The sequence below is a fragment of the Dendrobates tinctorius genome, unplaced genomic scaffold (genome assembly GCF_039654945.1).
Source record: "Dendrobates tinctorius isolate UK_male_01 unplaced genomic scaffold, ASM3965494v1 ptg000012l, whole genome shotgun sequence".
NCBI classification, from domain to species: Eukaryota; Metazoa; Chordata; class Amphibia; order Anura; family Dendrobatidae; genus Dendrobates; species Dendrobates tinctorius.
The window spans coordinates 14,667,446-14,680,155 of record NW_027361680.1 but is presented as its reverse complement, the minus strand read 5'-3'; the positions used below and the strand labels follow the sequence as shown (position 1 = coordinate 14,680,155).

At 44.8% G+C, this 12,710-nt stretch overlaps 1 protein-coding gene across 3 annotated transcripts in view; it reads left to right on the top strand.

Moving 5' to 3' along the window:
• KIFAP3 (kinesin associated protein 3) overlaps window positions 1-12,710 on the top strand; it is a 687,730-nt gene that overhangs the window by 228,485 nt on the left and 446,535 nt on the right. For all 3 annotated transcript variants that reach the window (XM_073558012.1, XM_073558011.1, XM_073558010.1), the window contains exons 6-7: window positions 6,461-6,560; window positions 9,550-9,674. In XM_073558012.1, coding sequence (XP_073414113.1) covers window positions 6,461-6,560; window positions 9,550-9,674 — 225 coding nt within the window. The remainder of the gene's footprint in view (window positions 1-6,460; window positions 6,561-9,549; window positions 9,675-12,710) is intronic.

The following is a 12,710-nucleotide window of genomic DNA, read 5'->3' as shown; positions in this document are numbered from 1 at the left end:
TGACCAGTGGGGTACCGCAGGGGTCAGTGTTGGGACTTATTCTCTTCAACATATTTATTGATGATCTGGTAAAATATCGATATTTGCAGATGATACAAAACTATGTAAAGCAGTCAATACAAGAGAAGATAATATTCTGCTATATGGATCTGGATAAGTTGGAAACTTGGGCTGAAAGGTGGCAGATGAGGTTTAACAATGATTAATTTAAGGTTATACACATGGGCAGAAGGAATCAATATCACCATTACACACTGAACGGGAAACCACTGGGTAAATCTGACATGGAGAAGGACTTGGGGAACCTAGTTAATGATAAACTTTCCTGGAGCAGCCAATGCTAGGCAGCGGCTGCCGAGGCAAACAGGATCATGGGGTGCATTAAAAGTGGTCTGGATACACATGATTAGAGCATTATACTTCCTCTGTAAAAATCTCTGGTTAGACTGCACATGGAGTACTGTGTACAGTTTTGGGCACCGGTGCTCAGGAAGGATATAATGGAACTAGAGCGAGTACAAAGGAGGGGAACAAAATTTATAAAGGGGATGGGGAACTACAACACCCAGAGAGATTAGCAAAATTAGCATTATTTTAGTCTAGAAAAAAGACGACTGAGGGGTTATATAATAACCATGTATAAGTATATAAGGGGACAATACAAATATCTCTCAGAGGATCTGATTATACCAAGGAAGGTGCCAGTCACAAGGGGGCATTCTCTGCGTCTGGAGGAGAGAAGGCTTTTCCAACAATATAGAAGAGGATTCTTTACTGTTAGGGAAATGAGAATCTGGAATTCCTTGCCTGAGGAGGTGGTGATCGCGAACTCAATCTATGGGTTCAAGACCCTGGAGCATAACAATGTTATTTTCCCTTCACCCATGACAGCACCACCTGAGAGAGGGATCCGCTCCGCCAGGACAGGAACCTACTGAGATATAAGGGGCGGCACCTTTCCCCCGCTTCAGTTGGGTTCCTGTCCTGGAAGGAACCCCACTTTCGGCGGTGCCTGTCATGGGCAAAGAAAGAAGAAAAAAAAAAAAAAGGGGGAACCCAGCCCCGTCCCAGCGCGGTAAGAACAGGTGTCTTACCTGTAGCGCCGGCCGTCGGGTGCTGGATGCACAGTCCCCGGGCCCTCCGGGTTTCCGGGTTCGTGTGGGCGCTGGTGGGATCCCCGGTGGCTGCGGGAAGCCCCCACCACGCCGCCCTCCTCCGCCCATTGACGTCAGCGGCGCAGAGGATTATGGGTGCGCCGGCTGACGTCAGCACCAGGCCTTTTTCTGAAGGCAGTCGGCCGGCGGTCGCAGGGAGGGAGGGGAGACATCTGATCGGAGGCCACTCACAGGACGGAGGCATATTTAAACGAGGCACTGCAGCGGGCAGACGGTGCAACGATGGAGTCAGAGCAGGAGAGGTCCGTGTCTCTGCCGCCCTCACAGCCCTCCGGCCGCAAACATGGAAGCCGCTCAAGCAGCAGCCGCCCCAGCCGCAGGTCGGCAGAATCCTCAAGATCCAGAGAGAACAGGTCACGTGCTCCGACGCAGCCTCCGAGTCCGGTACCCTTGATTGCGGGTGGTGAGTGATCTTCGTGAAAGCTAGCATTGCTGTTAATAGGTTTTCCCTGTCTATGTTTGACTACGTAGGAAAGGCCCAAGAAAGCAGGAAGCAAGAAAAATAATAGGGACTGCGCTATATGCAAAGCGGCCCTAACAAGAGACTGGCAGAAAGACCTCTGTGCCAGTTGTATTCAGCGTACTATGGCGGAGGAAGCGCCTAGTTTCGCGGCTAATCTAATATCAGCCCTTAGGTCGGAGATGGAGGGTTCAATTAAGACCCTATTGAAAAAAAGGAGGAAAAGTAGAAAGGATCCCCCTAGTTCTCCCTCAAATTCCTCTTTGGCCTCGTCCCAGTCGGAACAGGCCTCCTCATCAGGCTCCTCAGACAGTGACACGGGGTAAGCCATGTTTTCCGGTGGAAGACACAGATGCCCTCCTAAAGGCCATTAGGACAACAATGGGCCTACAGGAAGAGAAAACTACAAAGTCCCTAGAAGATGTTATGTTTGGGGGTCTCCAGGAGAGGAAAAAGCGTACCTTTCTGGTGAACGAAAAGGTTCAGGCGCTTATAGAGAGAGAATGGAGGAAACCCGAAAAATCAGGAGCTCTTCCCTCCACCTCTAAAAGGCAATACCCTTTTGAGCACAAAGACGCAGAGATATGGGACAAAGTCCCAAAAATAGATGCAGCGTTTCCAGGTCTTCTAAAAAATCAGCCCTGCCCCTGGAAGATTCAGGGGTTCTTAGAGACCCACTAGATAAGAAGGCAGACTCATATCTGAGGCATGCATGGGAGGCAACAGCAGGAGGACTAAAGCGGGCACCTGCACGGCACGCTCCCTCATGATCTGGCTGCAGCAGTTGGAGGAAAAATTAGCATCAAGTGTCCCAAGAGAGAAAATATTGGCAGATATGTATCTCTTGCATGGGGAAGCAGCCTTTTTAGCGGACACCTCGGCGGATTCTATGAGGTTATTGGCCAGAGCAGCAAATTTATCAAATGCTGCTAGGCGAGCACTTTGGCTTAAAGGCTGTCCGGGTAACCTGCAATCTAAGGCTAAGCTGTGCTCTCTCCCCTGTGATGGGAGATTCTTATTCGGAGAGAACTTGGACGACATCCTGGAAAAAGCAAGCGATAGGAAAAAAGGCTTTCCCAGGTTCCCAACAGAGCAGAGGAGACAGCCCTTTCAGAGGGGCGGAAGGTTCAATAGGGGGCGTCCTCCGGCCGATAGAAGGAGATGGGAGGACAAAAGGAAAAAGGAGTCAGGCTGTATGTTTGGTGGAGGTACCTCCACCTCAAAAAAATCACCACAATAACGCCAGTATTCCAGTGGGAGGGAGATTGGCACTCTTTTCCCAGGCCTGGGAAAAGATCTCCTCCAATACCTGGATCCTAAGCGTCTTAAGAGAAGGCCTGAAAATCCCCTTTGTTCACCAACTGAAACCAGTGTTCGTAGTTACCCCCTTCAGAAGAGCGGCCCAAGAACAATTGGCCTTGGAAGCAGAGATCCTGAACCTAATAGACAAACAGGTCCTTTACGAAGTCCCAGACACACAGAAGGGAAGGGGGTTTTATTCACCACTTTTTTTGATCAAGAAACCGGACCAATCATTCAGGACAATTAGAAACCTCAGAGGACTCAATCGGTGGATAAGGAATCAGACCTTCAAGATGGAGTCGGTGACGACGGCCATAAAGCTACTACAGTAAGACTGCTTTATGGCTGTAGTCGATCTGAAGGACGCATATTATCATATCCCTATCCATCCAGATTGCCAAAAATATTTGAGCGTAGCACTTTATATCCAAGGCATACTGATGCATTTCCAGTTCACAGCTCTTTCGTTTGGTATATCCATAGCCCCGAGATTTTTCACCAAGGTCATAGCGGAGGTAACAGCTCTCCTTTGCATTCAAGATACAGTCATAATACCCTATCTGGACGATTCCCTCATAGTGGGCAACTCCGAGGACCAATGTACTGCGCAGTTAAGCCAGGTGACCGACACCTTACAAGAATTAGGGTGGATAATAAATTTCAAAAAATCAAAACTACAACTCCTAAAGCAACAGACCTTCCTAGGATGTATCCTGGATTCAGAACAGCAGGTGTGTCTGCTTCCGGAGGCCAAAAAAGAGAAGGTGTGGAACATGGCCTTGTCAGCCCGAGACCAGCCTCAGATGAGATTGAGGAAAGCGATGTCTCTACTAGGCACTCTGACGTCCCGTATTCCTGCGGTCAGGTGGGCTCAATTTCATACCCGTCAACTCCAGTGGGAGATACTAGCAGCACAAAGATCGATAGGAGGACATTTAGAAGGAGGTCTAGAGCTTTCACTACAGACCAGAGACACTCTCAACTGGTGGCTGGACAGTACAAATTTGGCCGCAGGAATACCTTGGGACAAACAGGCGACAGATGTAATCCTAACGGACGCAAGCTCCCTGGGGTGGGGGGCGCACCTAAGGGGTCACATAGGCCAGGACCCCTGGCCTCCTCAAGAAAAGAGGGCATCCTCCAGTCTCAGAGAATTATGGGCTGTGAACAAAGCCCTAACCCACTTCCTTCCCCTACTCAGGGGTCACAAGGTCCGCATCATGTCAGACAACAAACTGACAGTGGCATACATCAACCACTAAGGGGGGACAAAATCATACTCCCTCATGAAAGCAGCAGACTACATCCTGGGCAAGGCGGAGCAACACTTACACTCCTTAACAGCCTTACAAATAAAAGGGGCAGAAAACATAGAGGCCGATTTTCTAAGTCGCAATACCCTGAAGCAGGGGGAATGGTTCCTAAATCGGTCCATTTTTCAAAAGATAACGCAGCTTTGGGGGGAACCAGTGACAGACCTCTTTGCCAACAGACACAATAGGCAAACACAAAGGTTTTGCTCCCTAAACCCAAGGGAAGATCCATGGGCAGTGGACTCTCTGCACATTCAGTGGGACTTCAAGTTGGCCTATGCGTTCCCCCCAGTCGCTCTGATCCCAACAGTGGTCAAAAAGATCAGGACCGATCAAGCTGGAGTAATTCTGATAGCCCCACTTTTGGCCAAAAAGGCCCTGGTTTGCTCTACTGCTGAGAATGTCCATCTCCGATCCATGGGTTTTGCCTCCGTCTCCGATCCATGGGTTTTGCCAGAGATACCGGACCTCCTAGCCCAGGGCTCGATATTCCACGCGCAAGTCAAGGGATTCCATCTGACGGCGTGGAATTTGAAATGTCGCTTTTAAGTGGTAAAGGGTTCTCCCCGGGGTTGGTAGCCACCCTGCTCAAAAGTAGGAAACCGGTGACAACTAACATCTACGGCAGAACATGGAATAAATTCCTACAGTTCCTAGGCAAGCCGTTAGAACAAGAACCCCCGATTAGTGCCATCTTAGAGTTTTTGCAAGCAGGTTTACAGCTAGGGTTAGCGGTAAATACACTTAAGGTTCAGGTATCTGCACTAGGGGCACTCTATAACTGCAACTTGGCGGCAAATAGATGGATAGCCAGATTCATCAAATCATGTCATAGGGCTAAACCTATTCCAATACCAAGGATAGCTCCTTGGGATTTAAACTTAGTATTAGAGGCCCTCACAAAAGAACCATGTGAACCATTACATCAGCTCCCTGTAAAATTTCTGACCCTAAAAACAATCATTTTAGTGGCCCTTACTTCAGCCCGTAGAATAAGCGACCTGCAGGTTCTCTCAGTAAATCCACCCTATACACAAGTTTTTCAAGACAGGGTGGTGCTAAGAACAGACCCCGCTTATCTGCCTAAGGTAGCGTCGGATTTCCATCGGGGTCAAGAGATTATCCTCCCATCCTTCTGTGATAATCCAAAGGATCTAGGGGAAGAAAGGTTCCATAGTTCGGACGTTAAGAGAGCCCTGCTAGAATACATATCTGTCACCAGGCAGTGGAGGATGTCCCAGTCCCTATTCGTAGCTTTTCAGGGTGCAAGGAAAGGCTATGGGGTTTTAAAAGGGACTATTGCTAGATGGATTAGGGAAGCCATTAGTGTAGCCTACTCAGCTAGTGGTATCCCGATTCCTGACGGCATCAAGGCTCGTACCACCAGAGCGGTGGCGACCTCCTGGGCTGAGAAAGCAGAGGTATCGATTGAACAGATTTGTAAGGCTGCTACCTGGGCCTCACCTTCCACCTTCTTTAAGCACTATAGATTAAATCTGTCCTCCTCTGCTGACTTAACCTTTGGTAGAAGGGTGCTGCAAGCGGTGGTTCCTCCCTAAGGTATATCGAAGTCTCCAAAAGTCTCTCAGGTGGTGCTGTCATGGGTGAAAGGAAAACCACCATGGTTACTTACCGGTAGCCGGTTTTTCCGGAACCCATGACAGCACCCGTATATTCCCCCCTTTTCACTGTATGGGTGTGCACGTTTAGTAGGGTGCATTTGTGTGATGTGGTGTTGGATTAAAATGTTACTAACCGGGAAGTCCTCTCAATGCTCTGTAACCCAACTGAAGCGGGGGAGAGGTGCCGCCCCTTATATCTCAGTAGGTTCCTGTCCTGGCGGGGCGGATCCCTCTCTCAGGTGGTGCTGTCATGGGTTCCGGAAAAAACGGCTACCGGTAAGTAACCATGGTGGTATCTTACAGTGATTAGGTTCTTTAGAAGGACGTAGATCTGGGTATTTATTCTGACGGATTATAGGCTGAACTGGATGAACAAATGTCTTTTTTCGGCCTTGCTGACTATGTTACTATGTTAGAAAATACACAGTTAACTAACTGTTTAATATCTTAAAGTGGTCTTTAAAGACAGGCTATCCATATGGATTCTCGATAGTCATTAAAATTTTAGCACTACAGTAGACTATCTAGTTACAGGAATTTAGCTTCTTTTTGTAATTATTTTTTTTATTTACTTTTTTTTTTATTTAGAAACTGCTTTAGGAGCCTTAGCTCGTGTATTACGGGAAGACTGGAAGCAAAGCGTTGAGCTTGCCACAAATATAATATATATATTTTTCTGCTTCTCAAGGTAAGTCTCATTTGACCAGTGTAAAATTGTAAATCCTGAGCTAATATGAGGCTCTTTTATAAAAGTATTTACTGTTCATTATTATCATTTATAGTTTTCTACCTATTTGAATTGTTTAAGCATAAGACATATTCTGCTGAGTGTTTCTCACTTAAGTGTTAATTATCAATGTGTGCAGCATAAAGGGAACTTATCACTATAAAATAGTGCCAGAGACCCTGATTCCAGCATGGTGTCACTGACTTTTCTCTTGAAGGAGCTACCATAAAATGCTATTTATCAGCTACAGCACAAGCTGATCCATCCAAAAAGATGTTGGCTCTGACTCCTCATTGTCTTTGTGCCCAATTTGTGGAGTGAAAATGGTTCTGATAGTAACTTTTTTGTAGTCACCATATTTTAATTTGTACTTTTTAAGTTAACCTTACTTTGTTTGATCTGGGTTTTTTATTTTGGCATTATGGGCTTGGTTTTGGTTATACAGGTGTTTTAGTCTAATTCGTCATTTTGAAACTTTTGCACAATTGCACTCAAATGCTGGAGCACAAAATCTGTCCAATTTTTGCACGGTTAAAGACTAAAGTGCAATGCAATATGTTAAAGGATCATGCAACTTTTTCGTAACTGGTGTAAAAAGGGAAAAGACAAAAAAAAGCATAAAATTTTGCATAAGATTCATAATTCATGAAGAATTTGATGCATAAAACTAACAAATCTGGTAAGACAGAAAAAAAATACAAATAATAAAAAATACAAATGATGAATTGGCTCTTTTGTATTTATGAGCTACTAGCTGAAGAGCCCGGCTCTGCCCGGGCCTAGTAACTAACTGTGGTTAGTTACAACAAATTATAATTATCCTCCATCCCACAGTCCCGTGCTCATATACCCATAATACATCCTCCATCCCATAGTCCCGTGCCCATATAACCCATCATACATATCCACCATCCCATAGGCCCGTGCCCATATACCCATCACACATCCTCCATCCCATAGGCCCGTGCCCATATACCCATCATACATATCCTCCATCCCATAGTCGAGTGCCCATATACCCATCACACATCCTCCATCCCATAGTCCCATGCCCGTATACCCATCACACATCCTCTATCCCATAGTCCCATGCCCATATACCCATCATACATATTTGCCATCCCATAGTCGAGTGCCCATATACCCATCACACATCCTTCATCTCATAGTCCCATGCCCATATACCCATCATACATATTCGCCATCCCATAGTCGAGTGCCCATATACAAATCACACATCCTCCATCCCATAGTCCCATACCCATATACCCATCATACATATTCTCCATCTCATAGTCCCGTGCCCATATACCCATCATACATATCCACCATCCCATAGTCCAGTGCCGATATACCCATCACACATCCTCCATCCCATAGTCCCGTGCCCATATACCCATGTTTCCCCAGTATGTAGATAGGGGCATTATGACATCATAATGAGGCGGGGCTTGACACGCACCCACTTTTTCCCCAGTATGTAGACAGGGGCAAAATTGTTTGGTGAATTGGAACACGCGGGGTTAAAATTTCACCTCACAACATAGCCTAGGACGCTCTCGGGGTCCAGACGTGTGACTGTGCCAAGTTTTGTGGCTGTAGCTGCGACGGTGCGGATGCCTATCCCGGACACACACACACACACACACACACACACACACTTGAGCTTTATATATTAGATTGCTGTTCCTGACACTGATTGTCAACCCTCTCCCTTTCTGTGACTAGGATGATAGCTGTGGGCAGAGGGAACTGCAGCTCATTAATATTATGAACTGCTGAGTGTGGACATCATTGCATGTATGACTGAACTTAGGTTACATTGTAGCTAACAAGGAGTTCCTGCTCACAGCGGCACATTACACAGCCACTATGGGCTCTTCAGCTGGGGGGCCCATTGCGTCTTGGCATCTGGCCCTCCTTTCCCCTGTCAACCCCCTGATCCATCATTCACGCTGTGCCTCTGCCTGTGAGTCTTTCATTCTGTGCACTGCAAGTGTAATGATGTCACTACCTTGCGCCCGCTGTGCGGTAGGCTCAGTGCTACTCACACGGCACAGACTCGAGCTATCATACTGAGTTATGGGGTTGTGGGTACTACCATATTTAGTGGGGGTCAGTGGGAGCTCCCATACCAAGTAAAGAATGGATGTAGGCACCCCTACAGAGTAGAAGAGGGTAGAAGCCATCATTCTGAGTGGGGGATATCCTACTGAGGGCGCTGTGGGGTCCATAATATTTGGGGGATGTGGGGACATACTGAGCGGTGGGCCACGGGGGCCCCATACTGGGTACTGTAGAGGCCATCATACTCTGTTGTGATATCATAGTCACTGGGAGTATCACACTGACTGGCCGTGGTAGTGTGTGGAGTGGAACCATGTGGCTTTCATACTGGGAGGGAGTAGTTTTGGGGCATCATGCTGTGGCCGTATTGACACTGTAGGGACATCATACATTGCTAGAGGCACTGTTGAGTCATACTGTACATGTAGGGTAAAATTGTAGAGGGGGATTCACTGTTTGGGTACCATACTTTAGTATGTGTGGATGGGGACATTTTTGGGAGTGTCATAGTCTATAATAGCCATTAAGGGATATCGTGGGTGAGAACACTGGGGGCTTCAATAGGGACATAATCACTGTGTACGTGCCAGAATACAAGTCCTTTTCCCTGTTTATAAAAGATGAGAGATGACTTTGCTGAGTACACATTAAAAATTAGATCTTTGCGGAGGTCGAGTACTGCACTTGGCAATCCTCCAGCTGTCCATGGGTAATAATAACTATGGAGAATTGCATACTGAACCTCCTTACCATTCATAAGGGACTCTTCAGAGCCTTGTTCCCAGGATCAGTGGAGGTCCCAGTGGGGTAGCCTACTTACAAGACTTAGCAGATATGGATGTCAATATCTTTTATTTAACAGTTATTTTTGCTCTTTCCACAGTTTTTCTCAGTTTCATGGGTTAATAACACATTATAAAATTGGAGCACTTTGCATGAACATTATTGACCATGAGTTAAAGCGCCATGAACTATGGCAAGAAGAATTGGCCAAAAAGAAGAAGGCTAATATCCTTTGAAAATATATTGAATGTCTACTGAGCTATGAATACTTTGTTGTTTGTTTTGTAATTTTGCAACCTATTTCCGTATTACTTAAAGAGAACATGTCAGGACAATTTTGTAGTTTACAATATAGACATGTCTGTAATGGCGTTCTGATACTGTTTACATTGATACCTTTGTTGAAGAAATCCACTTTGTGTTTCTTCTTTAAACTCCATTTGAAGTTTTCTTCTAATGATATTTCGATGCACAGGGCACGGAGTGTACACTTGGTCTTCTCTGCCCTGTCTGTGATTTCCCTGTTTGAAATCTCAATAGTGACCTGCCTGTCATTCATAAACTGGAGGCAGGTGGAGGGGCCTGGAATCACAGACTTAAGAAAGGCAAAGGGGTCAGGAATCACAAACCGGATGTGGGTGGAGGTGTCCGGAATCACAAACTGTAGATGGGCAGAGAGGCCGGATATCACAGACTGAAGGCAGGTGGAGGGGCCGGATATCACAGACCGGAGTGGAGGGGCCGAATATCACAGAACGGAGTGGAGGGGCCAGCTTGATTAGTAGAAAACTTCACATGCTGATTACAGAAGAACAATAAAGCAGATTTCTTCTCCTGAGGTATCAATGTATTAAGTATTACAACGAGACTACGGCCATGTTTTTACTTTACATTACAAAATTGTGCAGACACATTCTGATGGTAATTAGCAGGACACTTGGGGCATGTTTACACATCACTGCACACCTATACTGGCCCTACTATAAGGTATTTATTGTTCTTTCTGTCCCAAGCTACCTGTCACTGCGTTATTGTGTAGATAACTGTTTTGGGTCCTGCTAATTACCATCAGGATGTGGATTATTCTTGCCCTGCAATGTGCATTCAGGACTTGAGACTAATTAATATATGGACGCTATACATTTGTCAGCTGCTGATATCAGTGAGGAACCCCCTGCACTTAACACTTTATTGTGAAATTGTGTCACTGGATGTGATTGTTCTTTCTTCACTAATTTAATTTTGGTTAGTCTCTGCACTTTTATAAAGATTTTTTTATATATCTATATTATATATTGTTATTGGACACTGTGTGTTGGTATTTATCACTGTAATGGGGTCTACCCAGCTGGGGTACCTCTTTCAGTACCACCCCGTGTTTTCGGAGGTCCGCTCTGCGTTGGCTGGAGTCTGAATGAATGATGCTGGCTGGAATTCCTTGGTTACATGGGCGCATATAAAAGATCACTGCTTCTCCACGTATTTCCAGTCTGACAACACTTTACTCACAGGACACAGAATATATCACACAGATACAGAGGGCAGGCCAATAGAAAAGCGGCAGGCCAGACATGCATTACAAAAGCCGCAGGTGGCCGGAGCCTGCCGATGTTTACTGTGGGAATTACAAAGGTGGGGGGAGGGCGGACAAAAGGAGAATATCATGTCTCCTCTGCCCAGGGGCGCAGCCTGTGGGCTGATGCATAAGGGACATGCATCTCACATAGAACCTATTATACATACATATAACTGCACAACATATTCTGGGTGCTGAGTGGTTCTGTAACACGTAACAATCACATTTTTAGTGACTTTGCTACAACATTCTATAATGCGTCACACTGCTCTATTTTAGAGTTGGCACCTTGTACATATATATATATATATATATACATATATATATTTTTTTTTTTTTTTTTTTTTTTGGGTCACCTATTCTGATATTAATTTGAAGTATACAATTTTACTTTCCATTAAAAATATATATTATATTTTCTATAAAATTTATCCAGTTTTGTCAGTCCGTGTATGTACCTATTGGTGGATTATATTTGAGTGGGCCTCTATTGAATTAACATAGTGTATATCTTAATATTTGGTTATGGTGTGTTTATAACATATTTAGTGTTGTCTTAATACCTATTGTCTACAAGTTTTTTTATTTTATATGCTGCATGTCCTTTTACTTATATACTTGATTCTTTTTACATTTTTTTTACTATATATATATTTTTTTCCATCTTGTTCGGTTTTCTTTTGCTTAAATACCGAATGGTCTGCCATTCAATTCTTCATGCAGATAATATATAATCAACAGATTATATATATATATATATATATATACATACAGTCATATGTTAAAGTTTGGACACCCCTATTAATGTTAACCTTTCTTCTTTATAACAATTTTGGTTTTTGCAACAGCTATTTCAGTTTCATATATGTAATAACTGATGGACTCAGTTATATTTCTGGATTCAAATGAGGTTTATTGTACTAACAGAAAATGTGCAATCTGCATTTAAACAAAATTTGACCGGTGCAATAGTATGGGCACCTCAACATAAAAGTGACATTAATGTTTCGTAGATCCTCCTATTGCCAAAATAACAGCCTCTAGTCGCTTCCTGTAGCTATTAATGAGTTCCTGGATCCTGCATGAAGGTATTTGTGACCATTCCTGTTTACAAAACAATTCCAATTCAGTTAAGTTTGATGGTCGCCGAACATGGACAGCCCGCTTCAAATCATCCCACAGATGTTCAATGATATTCAGGTATGGGGACTGGGATGGCCATTCCAGAACATTGAAATTGTTCCTCTGCATGAAAGCCTGAGTAGATTTGGAGCGGTGTTTTGGATCATTGTCTTGCTGAAATATCCATCCCCTGCGTAACTTCAACTTCGTCACTGATTCTTGCACATTATTGTCAAGAATCTGCTGATACTGAGTTGAATCCATGTGACCCTCATCTTTAACAAGATTCCCGGTGCCGGCATTGGCCACACAGCCCCAAAGCATGATTGAACCTCCACCAAATTTTACTGTGGGTAGCTAGTGTTTTTCTTGGAATGCTGTGTTTTTTAGCCTCCATGCATAACGCCTTTTTGTATGACCAAACAACTCAATCTTTGTTTCATCAGTCCACAGGACCTTCTTCTAAAATGTAACTGGCTTGTCCAAATGTGCTTTTGCATACCTCAGGCGACTCTGTTTGTAGCGTGCTTGCAGAAATGGCTTCTTTCGCATCACTCTCCCAT